The 16,538-nt window shown below is 38.1% G+C and overlaps 1 protein-coding gene across 2 annotated transcripts in view; it reads right to left on the bottom strand.

Annotated features, from left to right (window-relative positions):
* LOC145692658 (co-chaperone protein HGH1 homolog) overlaps positions 1-16,538 on the bottom strand; it is an 81,438-nt gene that overhangs the window by 38,606 nt on the left and 26,294 nt on the right. For both annotated transcript variants that reach the window (XM_081768030.1, XM_081768029.1), the window contains exon 4: positions 14,579-14,700. In XM_081768030.1, coding sequence (XP_081624156.1) covers positions 14,579-14,700 — 122 coding nt within the window. The remainder of the gene's footprint in view (positions 1-14,578; positions 14,701-16,538) is intronic.

Raw genomic sequence — 16,538 nt, 5'->3', positions numbered from 1 at the left:
AATTTTCAACATAGCCTATATGAGGTTCAGGCCTGAGATAGTTTTTATCATTTCACTTTGACGGCGCAACTTAGGGGAGCGGAAGGAGGGAGATGGATAAAAATGACTGTTATTAGTGTCGAATCCATAGTTTTCGGGGTCGCTGAGATGAACAGTGGCACTTCCGATGGCGTTTAAATCCCAATTCACCCTTTTATGTCCAAAATGAAACGTATTTTCTCCATGTGGAGAACAGACATTCTACTAGTTATAGGTAACTATATCAAAAATAAACTAAAGAATTTATTATTTACTAAAAGTGCCCGCTCTTCACACGGCAAGGATGTTTATGCAAAGTCTTTGAAATTAAATAAATCCATGAAATATATAGCAGGAAGCAATGGTTGCGGCATTTCATCTTCTACTGATTCTAGCTAACATGTCCGTTTCTTGCACGATAAGAATACGATTAACGCAAAAGAACTCAAAGATCTGAAAAGTATGAACCTAGAAGACAAGAAAAACGGTTGGATTATCTACTTCACTGGTACTGTAATTCATGATTTATAATTGTTGCATAAAGTTTGGCCATCCAAATCTCCTCGAGTCGAAAATAGGAAAAATGGCTTCGTATGCAATTAAACCTGGTGAATATCTGTCTATGGACAACATTTGGTGGTTCTAGTTACTCTTTTCTATAAGAAAATTGGTGACAGACACACACGTTACTTTATATACTAGTAAAGATTAATTAAACAGCTTAGCTTTACTATAAACAGGAAAAATTCCTTCAGTTTAACGTCCAACGATTATTCCCTTTAGGTTAAGGGAGACGATGATTAAGGAAAGTAAATGATGATGGAATAATGGGTGGAATGAGAAAGTGGGAGGAAACGGGAGTACCTCGAGAAACCTCATCGACACGATGTTGTCCACAACAAACTTACTTCCCCTGGGGTCGAACCAGAGATCTCACACACCAGAGCGCTCGAACACTGACAAGGGAACATCTTATATTAATAGTAGCGTTGCCCAATCAAACAATGTGCAATCGTCGATAGAGGAGTGAAGAAAAGTCAGAAATCCAAAGTTTTACTGTCCGACACCCAGAAACACAGGAGATACAGAGGAAAGAAGAATCTAGAATCATGTGAAGATAACAATGCAAAAGATACACTGACACAGAAAGAACTTCAAAATGATTAAAGTAATCAAAATGACATTTACACAACAGTATATAGTAAGCAAACATTGTATCCACAGACATGCTCAATAACATCATATATAATGCAGTGTTGCCAACTGAGCACAAAATGAAGTTTCGTTAAACGGCACGGAACACAAATTATAACATGTAGGAAATCTATTTTAACAAAAGAAACACTGACCAAAGCTTAAAACACGCTTTATTTTAAATTATAATAACGGCTTCGGATATCTAACAGGATCTGTTTTTAAAATAAAGTATGTTTTAAGCTTTGGTCAATGTTTCTTTTGTTAAAATAATCAATCCAAAGCCATGGATAGTCTTACTATAGAAAATCTAATTATATGTAGACCCATAAATGCGAAGTCGTGATATATAGTGTTGCCAACGTTTTAAGCTGGGTCTATATGAATTCCCATATGAATCTCGGATGTAGAAGAGTACATACAGTACACGTTTAGAACTAATTGAAACCAAAATATGAGACCACACACAAGAATATAATAACTGAAGTACAAAAATAACGGACGAAGCACAGTGTCGAAGCATTTTCGTCAAAGGAAAATATCAGAGTAGTACCAAAACACAACACGTAAGCTGAAATGATTCATGCCCTTGGATGACCAAGTGGTCCGCAAGCTCGCTGTCGGTGTATTTGTTCGATTTCCGATTGGAGCGTTCTGCAACATAGTTGGAATCCTACATTAAGTTAGATGCAGGGCCGAATCTAGGGGGGCAATTCGGGGGGGACATTTGCCCAGGGTAACAGCTGGTTGAGAGTATGTAGGGGACGTCATTTAGATCGTGTACTGTATGTACTCTTCTACATCGAAGATTCATATAGAAATACATATAGGCATATCTTCAAACGTCGGCAACACTGTACATCACGACTTCACATTTATGAGTCTACATATAATTAGATTTTCTAGATGTTATAATTTGTGTTCCGTGCCATTTAACGAAACTTCATTTTGTGCTCAGTTGGCAACACTACATTACATATGATGTTATTGAGCATGTCTGTGAGTACAATGTTTGCTTACGGTACTATATACTGTTGTGTAAATGTCATTTTGATTACTTTAATCATTTTGAAGTTCTTTCTGTGTCAGTGTATCTTTTGCATTGTTATCTTCACATGATTCTAGATTCTTCTTTCTTCTGTATCTCCTGTGTTTTTGGGTGTCGACCCGTAAAACTGTAGATTTCTCACTTTTCTTCACTCCTCTATCGATTGCACATTGTTTGATAGTGCAATGTTATTATCAATATAAGATGTTCCCTTGTGAGCTAAAATGTTTGCTTAGAGGAGAATGCAGTCATAATTTAACACAACTACATTATTGAACTATGTTATTCTAAATTGTACATATCCTGTAGGAAGGCATTACGTATCCCAGTTTAAATACCACTGATTTATGGATGGATGGTGGACTGCGGTTTAGCGTTCCTCTCAACAGCCTGGCTGTACGAGATATGGACTTACACCTTAACAAGGGATCCGAGCCACGTGGTCACGTCGGAAATCGAACCCAGGTCCCCACACCTACCACTGCTTAGACTAAGATATTTGTAAATCAACGATTAAGTCACAGTGATTCGGCGATAACAACCATACTGTTGGGATGTTAATGTGCTTGTTGCTTCACCTCTTTTTCCTGATTAGAAAATATTTGTGGACAGTTCAAGATAACGCAAACAGACCCTCTTCAGTCTTTAATAGTTTCAGAATCCCGAAAAAGATAATCTTGCTTTGCTGATACTATTGTCAACAAGACGATTTTTTTTTTTTTTTTTTTTTTTTTTTGCGATCTTATAAATTTTGTAGAAATTTCGTCTGGAAGTTTTGCTCGCTTTATTTCGTAAATTTACTGTCAAAATTTGTACACTGATTTTTTCTTAATTTCACCTACAACTGATCATAATCTTCCCGGTCACGAGGGGTCTACGAAGGGTGTAATGTAACAACGTTTAAATCATATTTATTATTCGAATATATCGTATGGTGATCTTTAAACGTTGATAAATGCCCTTCATTATGTACGTATAATCACTTTATGCTACGAATCATGCAACCTCATCAAACCTCGCTCCCTGGGTGAAGCAGTGCTACCTAGTAAACTCTAGAAATTTCTATTCCCATAGCGAACACTAATTTCGAATTTACATATCGCTTCTTCCTACTGAAACGGACTGTTCTGTGCCGACGTCGGCTTCTGTTGCTGTAAAAGTAAGAACAATGGACATTCGTGATCATACACTCATCACTCAGTAACACTGAACTGACATACATTCATTTTGTCAGTTTACCCTATTTCAGTCCCGTGACAGTCAGTTTTCACCCGGCCGACTTCACTAAGGTAATATTCGTTACAGAGATCAATTCCCAGGTTGCTATTTTACCATCCCGTCGCAAATATCTTAACATTTGAGAATACGAATAGTTTTTTTTTTTTTTTTTTTTTTTTTTTTTTTTAATGATGAACAAAAGTTTTTGTTGTCAGGATCCAACTCTACAATACGCTACGTCTTTGTAGTATTGAACGGTCTTACTCTTAAATACACATTAATAGTTATGGAAAATATCACAGGTGTTATTCTGTACCCGAAAAGAAGATAAACAATTGTTAAGTATTGTCACCTATACTCTCAGAAAAAATAATAGAACTAAATAGCTTTTAGCCTGTGACAAAAGAAAGGGTAAAGATGAAGTGAAAGATAAAAAGCATTTTTTTTCTGCTAAACAACAATATTTCTAATAAGAAAGTATACAAATGTATAGGATCGACTGAATTACGAAGTTCGGGGTAGAGTGAAGCAGATCCAGCCCCACGTGGGTGCGGCCCTGATGATGTTCATAAAACTCATTTATTTTAATTAATCACCCATAAACTCTACAGACTCTACAAGTGGGTACGCAAAATTTCACGAAAGGAGTTTTAAGAGCTTCATCTCTTATTCTTTCACAACAAGCGTGATTTTTGTATATATTGTATATCTTAATATACCCTATCTGGCCAAAAGTATCCGGCACCCCTCCGAGGTAGTGGATCAGGCCGGTGACGTCAAGTGGCGCGTGACTGAAAGCGAGAACAGTATCGGGAGCAGTGTGGATCACAGTGATGCGATCGTGCTATAATGAGTAAGTCTATGGCTCAGTGACTTGGATCGTGGTGTGATAGTGGGATGCCACCGTAGTGAGAAATCTGTTCGTCAAATTGCGGACATGTTACAGAGGCCGAACTCCACTGTGGGGGATGCAATTATGAAGTGGAAACGTCGAGACAATGAAACGACCGACAAACGAAGTGGCAGGCCGAAAATACTTACTGAACGCAGCCAAAGAACGTTCAAACGTGTAGCGAAACAAAATCGCAAGTCCTCGTTGATAGAAATCACACAGGAGTTTCAAAGTACATCGGGCGTTAGTGCTAGCAGCAGGATTGTTCGTCGCGATTTTAAAAACCTGGGATTCCATGGTCATGCAACCGCGCACAAGCCAAACATCAGTCCCAAAATGCGAAGCGTCCAATGCCTTGGTGCAAAACTCACAGACATTGGACGTTGGACATGTGGAAACGTGTTCTGTGGAGTGACAAATCCCAGTATACAATTAGGCAGTCCGATGGAGGGTCTGCGTGTGGCAGATGCCCGGCGAACGCTTCTGCAATGACTGCATTGTGCCGACTGTGAAATTTGGTGGTGGCGGCGTCATGATGTGGGGGTGTTTTTCATGGTTTGAATGGGTCCCTTAGTTCGTGTTGTGGGAAACATGGATTCTAAGAAGTATCTGAACATTCTGGACAATGCTGCTCTCCCAACTCTATGGCAATATTTCGGGGAGGGCTAATTTCTCCTCCAGCAGGATAAATGTCCCAGTAATACATCGAGATTTATACAGGCATGGTTTGACGAAATGGGCATTCGAAAACTGGACTGGTCTTCTCCGAGTCCCGATCTCAATCCCAGTGAGGCCCTTTGGGACGAGTTGGAACGCAAATCACGTAGCCAGCTAAGACAACCATCTTCCCTGCAAGAACTCACTTGAAGTCTGATGAACACCTGGACATTAATTCCAATTGCCACGTACCAAAAACTGGTGGAAAAAAAACTCCCTGGACGTGTGTAGGCTGTCATAGATGCAAAAGGGGGATCAACATCCTATTAATATCTGCCTCAGGACTCTCCGACTTCGTATCACGGTGTTCGAATACTTTTGACCAGATAGGGTAGTATATGTTTGTTTCTCCATAATGTCTTGCTCAAGAGAGGAGGTTGAACCCCCGCATTCCCTTTGCGTACGCCACTGGGCTCTACCAAATTAAAATAAATCTCTACCTTTATTAATTGTGAGTGACGCAGTCTTCTACTAGAAAGATGTAATTTTTGTTATGTCACAACAATAATATTAGAGGGGCACGGTGGCTCAGTAATGAACCGCTTACCTCTGGTGCGTAAGGTACCTAGTTCGATCTTGGCCAAGTAAATTTGTTGTGACGTGTCCGTGGGTTTTCTCGGAGTACTCCCGCTTTTTCATTCCACTAATTCTTTCTCCACCATTCACTTCCTTTAATTATCGTCTTCTTTAGCCTAAAGGGCATAACCATGGGACATTAAACTGAAAGATTTCGTTACAACAATGTTGCTTCATTAACATTTTTTTTAAAAAAAGATATACAAAAGCTAAAAATCAATTGTGTCTTTGGATTGCACTGAAGCAAACTGTAGCTGAATTGTGCATTTATAATAATTTCCTCACGCAGACGATAACAGTTAAGTGTGGTGTGGCGGAAGTTGACAAGATGTTCAGAGAATGATCATACGGTGCAAGATCTTCCATCCACAGTTAGTGATGGAAGGTAATTTCACGTTGTTCAGTCACTTCGCACTACTTACATGAGGATTATCAACAGGAAGATTATACACTTCCTTGCAACCGCCATTATGATACGCTCTTCCATTATAATCATTACAGCTTCATCTCGACGTCATTCGGAAGCGTAATTAGACTGACATGCACGAGACCCACATTTTTCTTAATGTACTGATTAATCTTACATAATGAGAATATGCATGTCACGTTGGCTAACTATGTTATTTTCATACTTCTTTTCTAAGATAAGAATCTGCTACTGCTAACAGCAGGCTTATTTATTTATTAGTTTAGCAAATTTCTGATACAGCCTGCGAGGCAAGTTTATAATGAAATATTAAACAACTAACATCGGATACGAAGTGAATAAAGGCCGACAAAGTCCTATGTCTAAAAGCATCATCCAACCAATTGCTTCATGAAACTGGGGGACATTGTCACTCAGTGGTAGAGCGTTTACCTCTGCTGAGTGGGGTCATTGGTTCGATCTCCGGCAAAGTAGTTTTTGGTGAACAACATGTCCTTGGATTTTCCCGGGTACTCTCGTTTCCTCCCAGTTTCTCATTCCACCAATTCTTCCATCGTCACGAACCGCGGTGCCTCAATGGTAGAGCGTCCACTTCTGATGCATGGGTTCCTTGGTTCGATTCCAGTTCGCGCCAAGTGAACTTTGTGGTGGACAAACATCGTGTGCGTGGGTTTTATCGGGGTTCTCCCGTTTCCTCCCACTTTCTTCATTCCACCACTTCATTCATTTCTCATCACCGTCTCCTTTAGCCTAACCGGCATCACCATGGGACGTAAAACTTAAAGATATCATTTCACTTTTTCTTCCATCATCATTCACTTGCTTTAATGATCGTCTCCTTAGCCTAAATTGTGGTATGTTAAACTCAAAAATTTCATCTCATTTTGATTGTTCATGAAACTAAGGGAAAACGCTGGAAAAGGCTTAGTGAGGAGGATATCAACTACTGGATTCGAACCCAGAACTGGATTCATTACTGATGCACACCTTTCGTCTACACGGCCCTGGGTTTGAGTCCTCATAGAAGAACACTGAACGCATTATGTTGGTTCTGGTTACAGATTGAACTGCGGGCCCGCGTTTCCTATAGTTTCGGTGCTTAAAAAAAAAAAAAAAAAAAAAAAAAAAAACGCTAAACTCGTATTCAACCAATGAAACTAATGGGTGTTGCCCACGAGAATTGATTTGGGGCTGTCTCGTCTCGGAAAGTATAACCTGTTTATTCCGCGAGTGTCTCGTTTCGTAGGCAACACTAAATGTACTGAAACTTGTATATGCTATGCTGGCTGTCATTGGTCGTATCGAAAAATGCAAAATTTCCTTAATCATCATCATCACTATCGCCATAGGTATTCTGCCATTATTGGCAGGTCACTTGCCGCAACTGAGAAGCTTTCATGTTTCATGGTCTTCCACTAACCTCTTCGTCTTCACTTACAATTTTTCTGTTTTGATGTTGTCCATTAATTGTAGTCTTCTTCGCCCCCTCCCTCTCTTTCCTCCCACCATACCCTCTAGCACGTCTCTCATGATACAATTCCTTCTTAGCCAATGTCCCAACCACTATCAGTTCCTCTTCTTAATAATATTTAAAATTGTTGTTTTGTCCCCCACCATTTCTAACACTCTCTCATTCGTTTTCCTCTCGACTCAGCCAATTCTTTCCCTTCTTCTCTACACCCACATTTCGAAAGCTTCCAGTCGTTTTCCATCACTTTTGGGTCATGTTGTCCATGTTTCTGACCCATATTTTACAATACTCCACAAGAAGCATTTTATGACACTTTCTGTCAACTCTTTCTTCAGCGTTCCACAAAATAGTCTTTTATTAAAGAAAACTAACTTAAGGTCCCCTACTGTAGAAAAAAATCCGTTCTTTATTGATTTTTAAGCATATTCTGCATTTCCTACATAGAAAATCAACAGTCTCATCAGCTGTGGCATAACCTCCTTATGGCCCAAATTAATTTTTAATAACGGATTTGCTCCACATGTAATTATTCTAAATAGCAACTAGAGATATTTCTGCCGAAAATTTGGGTACGCCCAAACCTTAGTTTCGGTGGCCCATAACTAGACCTTGACATCATAATATTTGATATGAGTATTAAACTGTCAAGTTTTACACTATGACGAGTTTGTTCATGACTGGTAAGTTTAATCGACCATGTACAATTTGTGTTAAAGATCCACGATTTATGCTCTGAGACGAAGGAACACAGTGATGATGGTAATGCACGAAATAGTGGAACCAAGAAACTCGGAGAATAGTGGAGAACCCCGAGATAACTGACACAAACGGTGTTTATTCACCAGAAAGTCTACTTGGTGAGAGCTAGGATCAAACGAGGGACTCCACGTACTATAGGTAAGCGCTTACCACTGAGGCACCGCGGCCCTCGACCACGTACACTCATGTCCAAAATGATTGTCGCATATCTATAACTGGTTTATTGTAAGAATCTAATTTGATAATGCTTTTGCAGGTTACTTTTAATACTGATACGTGTACAATGTGTATAATCGGGAAATGTATATTTGTGGTAAATTTCATAGGAAAAGAAATATATATACGAAAATTAGAATGAGTAAAACAAAATGTTGCTAAATGGAGAAGAAAGTTTTATTTTCGTTTTATTGTTCTTATTTACTGTTTATTCCACATACATGTATTTGCCGATTATACATACTAATATTATAAGAAATAACGGGCGAATTCGTTATCAAATTATATTCCTACAACAACATACTTATACACATGCGACAATAATTTTGAACATGAGTGTATATTATGGATATACAGGATGAGTCAAAAAGGACTTGATAACTTCCAATGCATATAGCAATTTATCGAGATTACTTACAGAAACGAGGGAGATCAATCAGTAGCAAAGCACTTCAAGTTTAACATTAAAGTCTCATTTTGGTTCGACATGACTGCCGTTGGTGATGCAGCAAACATACCACCGAAACTCAATTTCTTCCCAAACTCGTTTCAGCTGATCGGCAGCGTAGGTGCGATTTCTCAGGTCTACACGACTGTCTGATAGTGGAGGAACATACACTCGATCTTTAACAAAATCCCACAGGAAGAAATCCATAGGTGTCTAGTCTAGGGAGCGTGGTGGCCATGCAATTAGATCTGCATTGGCCATCCACCAACGTGGGAAGCAAATATCAAGGAAATATCGAACTTCCATGAGGAAATGAGGTGGTGTGTCGTCTTGCTGGTAGTAATAGTTTACTTGTTGTTGTTGTTCGTCTTCATTTATCTGAGGAATTTTAAAAATCCAAAATATCAAGATACACGATACCAGTGATAGCGTTCTCCATGAAGAAAAAAAAATAACTGTACACTTTAAATTTGCGAAGAGTACGAAGCACATTTACCTTTGGACTGTCACGGACGTTCAATGGTTTGACGTGGGTTTTCGCTCCGCCAGATTCTATAGTTGTGAGTGAGTGTTTATTATGCCACTAATATGAAATGTACTCTCATCACTGAAGATAATTGTGTTAAGGAATGTCTCATCTTCCTTTATCCGATCCAACATTTCCACACAGAATTCTCCACGAGCAACCTTATCTACGTCAGTAATTTGTTGTACCATTATAAATCTGTATGGTTTCAAGTGTAAACGTTTACGTTAGGGGGGGAAGGGGAGGTTGAAACACATTGTACTGAATCACCCAAACAAACAATATAAATATAGTTTTGTATTTTTTAAAAAAAACTGATTGACTTATATTCGTAATTAGATAACTGCTAGTTTATAATTAATTTGCACAAATATATAACGTAGGAAATCTTTTTCATAGTTCTTGTTAACGTTATATTTACATAAACGCTATTTCCATTTTCTTAATAACGTTATATTTAAAATCCCATTTTTCTTCTATAAAACTACGAAAATGGCATACAAATTTAAGACGTTTGTTGGCAATAATACCAGGCGAAGATTATTTAGATTATTTATACATAATGAACAAGAACTCAATACTTTATTAATAGACAAACAGAAACTTTTCTTGAACTTAAAAACTGAAAGGAATATAAAATGCACTAAATTATCGTGATTTTGTAATGCCGTTGGAAGACGGTAACGGTATATTACAGACTTTCAAGTTTCGTTTTCCCCAAACTTGATATTTTTTTCATAAACTAATTTATACATAATGATAAATGTATTTGATTGGTCCTTTTTTGATGCTTCTTAGTGTGAGTTTTTATGCCTACGTCTGCCTAGGCATACGTAACTGAAGAAAATTGTATGTTCCTTTTAACTTCCGTTCCGCACCTTGTATAAAACCTTCATATAATTAACTTTCAAGTCGTGGTATCAAAAAGTTCGTGCAATCACCTAGAAGAAATCCACTCTGGAGAACTCTGACACCATGATGGTATAAGTCCTTCTCTATGTAGTCACTGTGCTTAGCGACACGTTTTGCAAATGGTTCTTCACTTTCCGTAAGCCTCTTTTGTAAAAGTCTGCAGTTTGGCTTTCAAACCACAGTTCAACCTCAGGAATGACGTCGTCCCTACTGTCAAAATGATGTCCTTTGAGTGGACGCTTCATTTCTGGGTATAGAAAGAAGTCACTTGGTGCTAGGCTCGGTGAGTATGGGAATGGGGCAATATTTCATATCCTAATTCCACTGCCTTCATCATGGATGCATGGGCGAAATAAGCTAGTGCATTGTCTACCAAGAGCAGCAACCCTTTTGTGACCAATTCACGACGTTTCTTCTTCAGTTCCTATCGTAACTTAGTCAGGATATGGGAATAATAGTTACTAGTAATAATTTGCCCCTGTGGTAGTTATCTGTCCTTCACAGTTCCAGAAAACAGAAAGCATCAACTTGGTGGCAGATTTCTGCACTCATAAAGATAAACCCAACTTCCAGCAATTGTCACTAGTCTGCAGAAAAGTCCTCTTCATCCACTTTACAGTGATGAAACATTTATCTTGCAGAATCCTCGCGATTTCTTTTCTGGAAAGGTGTAATCAGTCGTCGCACCCACTGTGTTGACACTTTCTGAAGATGCAGCTGGTTGTGAATGATATTTCAGGCAGACCCATAACTCATACCTATTACACACAGCAGCTGGTTGTGAATGATATTCCAGACAGACCCATAACTCATACCTATTACACACAGCAGCTGGTTGTGAATGATATTCCAGACAGACCCATAACTCATACCTATTACACACAGCAGCTGGCTGTGAATGATATTCCAGACAGACCCATAACTCATACCTATTACACACAGCAGCTGGTTGTGAATGATATTTCAGACAGACCCATAACTCATACCTATTACACACGTAACACTTTCAATTTTTATTCTCCTGTCTTACATTATGATCCTCTCAACAGGGTATCTACTAAAATTCCAAAATGAAATTTCGTGACTTTTTCGTGACCTTTTATTTACCAAACAATAAAATTTCGTAACTCTCTCAACAGCGAATTTAAGTGCGAATCAGGTCGAATTTCCATGCATGTGACAGAAACGTGCTTTGCTTGCGATTTGCTACCGTCTAAAGCCGACCATAGACAATTTTGGCGCTGAATTTTGACATTTTATAGAACAAAGTTTTTCAGCCAGTATTTATATGTGTACAGATAAAAAAAAAAAATCGTGACCCAAAAGCTAAATTTCTTGACTTTCATGACCGTTTTCTGATTTCGAGACTTTTTCGTCACATTCGTCACTTTCGTGACCGATAGACACCCTGCTCAACTTTTTCCCTCAAGGCGGTATCATCAATGAAAGATGATCTTCTAGATCTAGAGTTGTCCGCAGTAGTCATGTCCAGTTTTGAATTGCTGTTTCTACTTGGATACCATCTCATAGGATGGGCTCTTATCCCAATAGACTTTTTTAATCTCTTTGTGAATCTGCTTTGATGATTTTCCCCGAAGATGAAGGAATGATGCTCCGTGCCTCAAGCTTGCCAATTATCGCACCTTCAGTGATTTACCTACAAAAGAAGTTCTAACGAGTCCAGAATTTGCATGATTAACATACTGTACAAGGACATAACTATAAAATGCATGTTTAACGGGGTCGCAGTTCGTCACCTCCTACGTGATTGTACGAAATTTTTGATACTCCGCATATATAAATTTATTTCTGATTTGTCTCAGAAGGTTTACGTTCATTCACTTCGGTGCTTGGGATAACCTGGTGTATCGTTGCAGAAAAACGTCTGGAAGAATTTTTAATGTTTTGCATAAGTTTGATCTTCAATCTCGGAGAGTTTATATCAACTTATTCTTTCGCAAAAAGGATGGAATAGCCGGAGGGGGAGCGAAAGAATACCTGCTATAACACTTGGGGATATTACATAGTATGTAGTAACCATAGAGTGGGAGCAGATTATTGGTGCATATATATATATATATATATTGACAGAAAATAATTCTTTTGTCGACTCACCTCGTTAAAATAATACAAAAAGAGTTATATTTTCACTTGAGGAGAGGGACGTGCCCCCGTCTGGATCCGCCACTGGCTATATGAGACGTAGATCTACAGTTTAAGGTGGAAACTGAATCACCGTAATGCGTTCAAATTTCAAGGTTCTCCCATCGGAAATCGAACTGGAGATCCCGTCCACCAAACGAGTGCATGTAAACGAAGATAAATTTAACCAAAATTCACAATTTCCGCTGTTAAAGATTTGATCACTGAGTGTTGTTTTAGCTTCGTTTATATAACACACAAACCATATTTAATTTTTAAAAGGTCACACACATACAGAAGATCGTTTCACATCCATAGTAACGAAGTTTGAACGCACCTCACCTTAAGAAAAACCGTGACGCCACCAGCGGTTCTGTTCCATGTGACACTCTTGTTTTTGGCAATGATACTGCAGCGGAGTTCTCATTGCAGGAGATTGCACTGAAGAACACTTTGGTCCAAAAGATTCCATTCCTCCAGAAAAGTTTCCCAAAGATCCTGAATTGTGCAGGGACGTATGTTTCCTAAGGCCCATTTCCAAAACAGAAATCCACAAAAATCCATGGGAGAGACATCGGGGTATTTAACAGGGATGGCTATTAAGAGTATTGCATGAATACTCTTTCACGTGCCTTCGATCCATGTATGCTTGAGTGGACTTTGCTGTATGACTGGATGCCTTGTCTTGGATGATGACAACACGTGATGTCTCGCTGCCATAGAGAGAAGGAATATCATCTGTAGAGTGGCTCCAAAATGTTCTCGTAGTGAGCAGCATTGATTTTAGCTTTTCTTTTCCCACTCTGCGCAATGGAAGTTTGCTGTTATAGCAGTAGCCACCAACAATCATGAACCCACGTGGAAAACTTTCAGCACATTCACGTACCCACTCAGATCGACCTCTGGAATCACGTGGACGATAGTAGATGGCCCTTTATTTGTTACATTCTGACATGCGTTACTTCCTGGTGTTCGAAATCGTTACCATGAATGTGAAACTACTTTTTGTAGAATGAGCGAGCTCAATTCTACAAACTTTGGATCATTTATAGTGAGGAAAGCGGGGGGGGGGGGGAATTATCAGATGACAATAGATGCAGCTGTATGAGATGTTTTGTTCTAACGTTACGTCAGACTGTGTACTTGGAACCACGAACCAAGGATGTCACTTAGGGCTTCAGAGGTGAGGGGACAATTGTTCCTCTCGGTGTTTGAGGTGTACATATTTCAATCAAAGGGATAAGAATGAAAAACGGGAAACTTTACTTATATTGGAATATACCCCCTCCAAAGCAAAATCTCCAATGACGCTGCTGCCTCAAACCTGTCTGGATTGTACTTGCTCATTAAAAAACATGTAATATGTCAAAATTCTCCACGAAATAGTTGTGGATTAATTAATACACACTCAAACATGCTACACAAAATACAGTAAAGCCATGATTATCCGCGGGATTGAGTGGCAAGGGAACCGCGGATAATCTGAAAAAAAAAAAAAAGACTAAAAATGAGGTGCAAACAAGAAAAAAATCAGCATAAAAATTACGTTTTATTGTACAAAAAAAAAAAAAAACTTTTAAAATATGTGTAGTACAGCAAATCACTCTTCCCAATTCCCGTTTTTTTTATACCTTACAACAATCGGCTGCTGCTTATCAGAATAAGGTTGCACTTCGAAATATGTGCTATTGTTGGAAATATTGATTTTTACAATGCAACTTATTTTTATGTTTTAGAACATAGTTCTTATTTGCATGAGGAGTGTCAGTCCACAGCGACTACTTATGAAAAATAAATTGAGCGCGACTGCAGCAGAGTTATTTATTTATTTATTTATTTTCGCGGTATTCGCGGATAATCGGGGCTTCACTGTATCAATAACAAATATGAGTCACTCTTCTTCAATCAATTATCTTAGTACACAAAATAGAAGTACAGACTAATTGTTCTTTTAATTCATAATAGTGCCACCCAAGTAGCATAATAATATATCGTTAAGATTAATATGACGTACCTACATCAAAACAGCAGTTTCTTAGCGTCCCTACGATTCCACCCCTCCTTGTAACAGATGCCTCGTATTCCGTAAAGGGAAGAAGGCGCTGTATAACACATTTCTCCTTATCTACAATGTACCTAAAACAAAACACAAACAAGTTCCATCAATCACATTATATTCTAATTTATCTATTTATTTAATTATAAAAAAAAAAGACTTATTAACTGACTCTGTGATTACTAATACTGTGGAGTACTGCTTGCATCCATATTACACTAAAGTCACTACTGACATTATCCTAACACACTCACGTCAGATATTTTAATTATTATTTAGTTCCAGAAAATTCCCTTCTAATTTCAAGCTCTCGGCTTTCCCTTGCAGACACGGTGGGTAAAAATAGGAGTAAATGTGATAAAAACATGAAAATATCAGGAATGGATTGACTGAGGTAGAACAGTACAACAAGAATTTTAGGAATGATCCAAAATTTTACGATCTTGGCCAAGAATTCTAGTAATTAAAAAAAAAAAAACTGCGATCTTGGCCAATAATTAGTTTCTGGATCACGGGCGACAAAATTATTTGAACGGCCCCTAAATCGAGTTTTCATATTTTTTATGGAATAAGCATATCATACTGAGTGAAATGATAGTGTGGATTTGGCTACACTATATGTGGTTCTCCAAATATAAGGCCTACAAGAAAATTTTTGATTGAAATATATTGGATCTTTTGATCCAAAAACATCTTGGTTGCTCCCGATCACACATCAGATGACATTGCGGCACGCTATGAACTGGCAGCCCAAGTCGTGTATTCTTTCGTTCAGATAAAGAAGTTTGTAAACTCACGATAATGTTTTTATTATCGTTCCTATACTGGATACATATTTTATTTACTGTCTCCCATTCTTTGCCTAACCAACCCTTATCTATCTTAACATTCGGATTTTTTAAAATAAAAGTAAAAAACAATTAGAAAATAAGTATTTCTATTTCATTCTTGGTTCCAAATAAAATTCTTGAGTCTACAAGATTGTGCTATGTTTCTTTTAAATGTTTTGAAAGACTGAACCGGATGTTTTGTTCTACCATCTCATAAGATGTTTCTTGATCTATATCTTTAAATGTTTTTTTGTCATACGTATACTCTAACTATCCAAGGCAACTGCATTTTATCTTGTAAACTTCCGATTTTCCATTGAGATCGACATAATAGTTTTTGACTTGAGTATTTTTTTCACCCCAAAGTTTTGATTGTGGTGGGGTAGGGGTTAATGTTGTAGTACACAAAACATACTGAGTAAAAAACTTAATTCAAAGCAGTTGTCAATCGATGAAATACACTTAGACCAACACCATTTTTTTTTTATTTGTGGTCTCGGTTGTAGATCTGTCGAAACGCAGATTTATTTCACCTGATCAGGGCCGCGGCGGCTCAGTGGTTGAGCGTTCACCTCTGGTGCATGGAGTCCCTAGTTCGATCCCAGCTTGCGCCAAGTGAACTTTGTGATGGAGAAACATCGTGTGCGTGTGTTTTCTCGGGTTCTCCCGTTTCCTCCCACTTTCTTCATTTCATTCATTTCTCACCATCTCCGTCTTTTTTTTTAGCCTAGCCGATATAACCGCGAGACGTAGAACTCACACATTTCATTTCACTTTTTTTTTTCTTTCAGCCAGATCGTACCATCTATAACGCTATCGAAGCGTTGTAATCGTTCTTGCACCATTGTTTATCATAGACATTAACCTAAAACAAAATTAAAATCCTTAACGAAGGAAAACCTTAATTATTTAAGAATAAGACGCGGGTTTATAATAATTAATATAGGAACTCCTTTATTTGTGCGTCTAATATAGATTTAAGATATACTTTTAACTATCAACATAGAAAAGAACTCAATTTACTTCCGCTCCTCCCTGTTAAAACTCTATAATATTCAATATTTCAACTTTGAAAATAAAATCATCAA

This window comes from Thermobia domestica, chromosome 8, assembly GCF_964235325.1.
Source record: "Thermobia domestica chromosome 8, izTheDome1.hap1.1, whole genome shotgun sequence".
Lineage (NCBI taxonomy): Eukaryota > Metazoa > Arthropoda > Insecta > Zygentoma > Lepismatidae > Thermobia > Thermobia domestica.
Note: the sequence above shows the minus strand (reverse complement) of the source record. Positions and strands in the feature narration are given on the sequence as shown.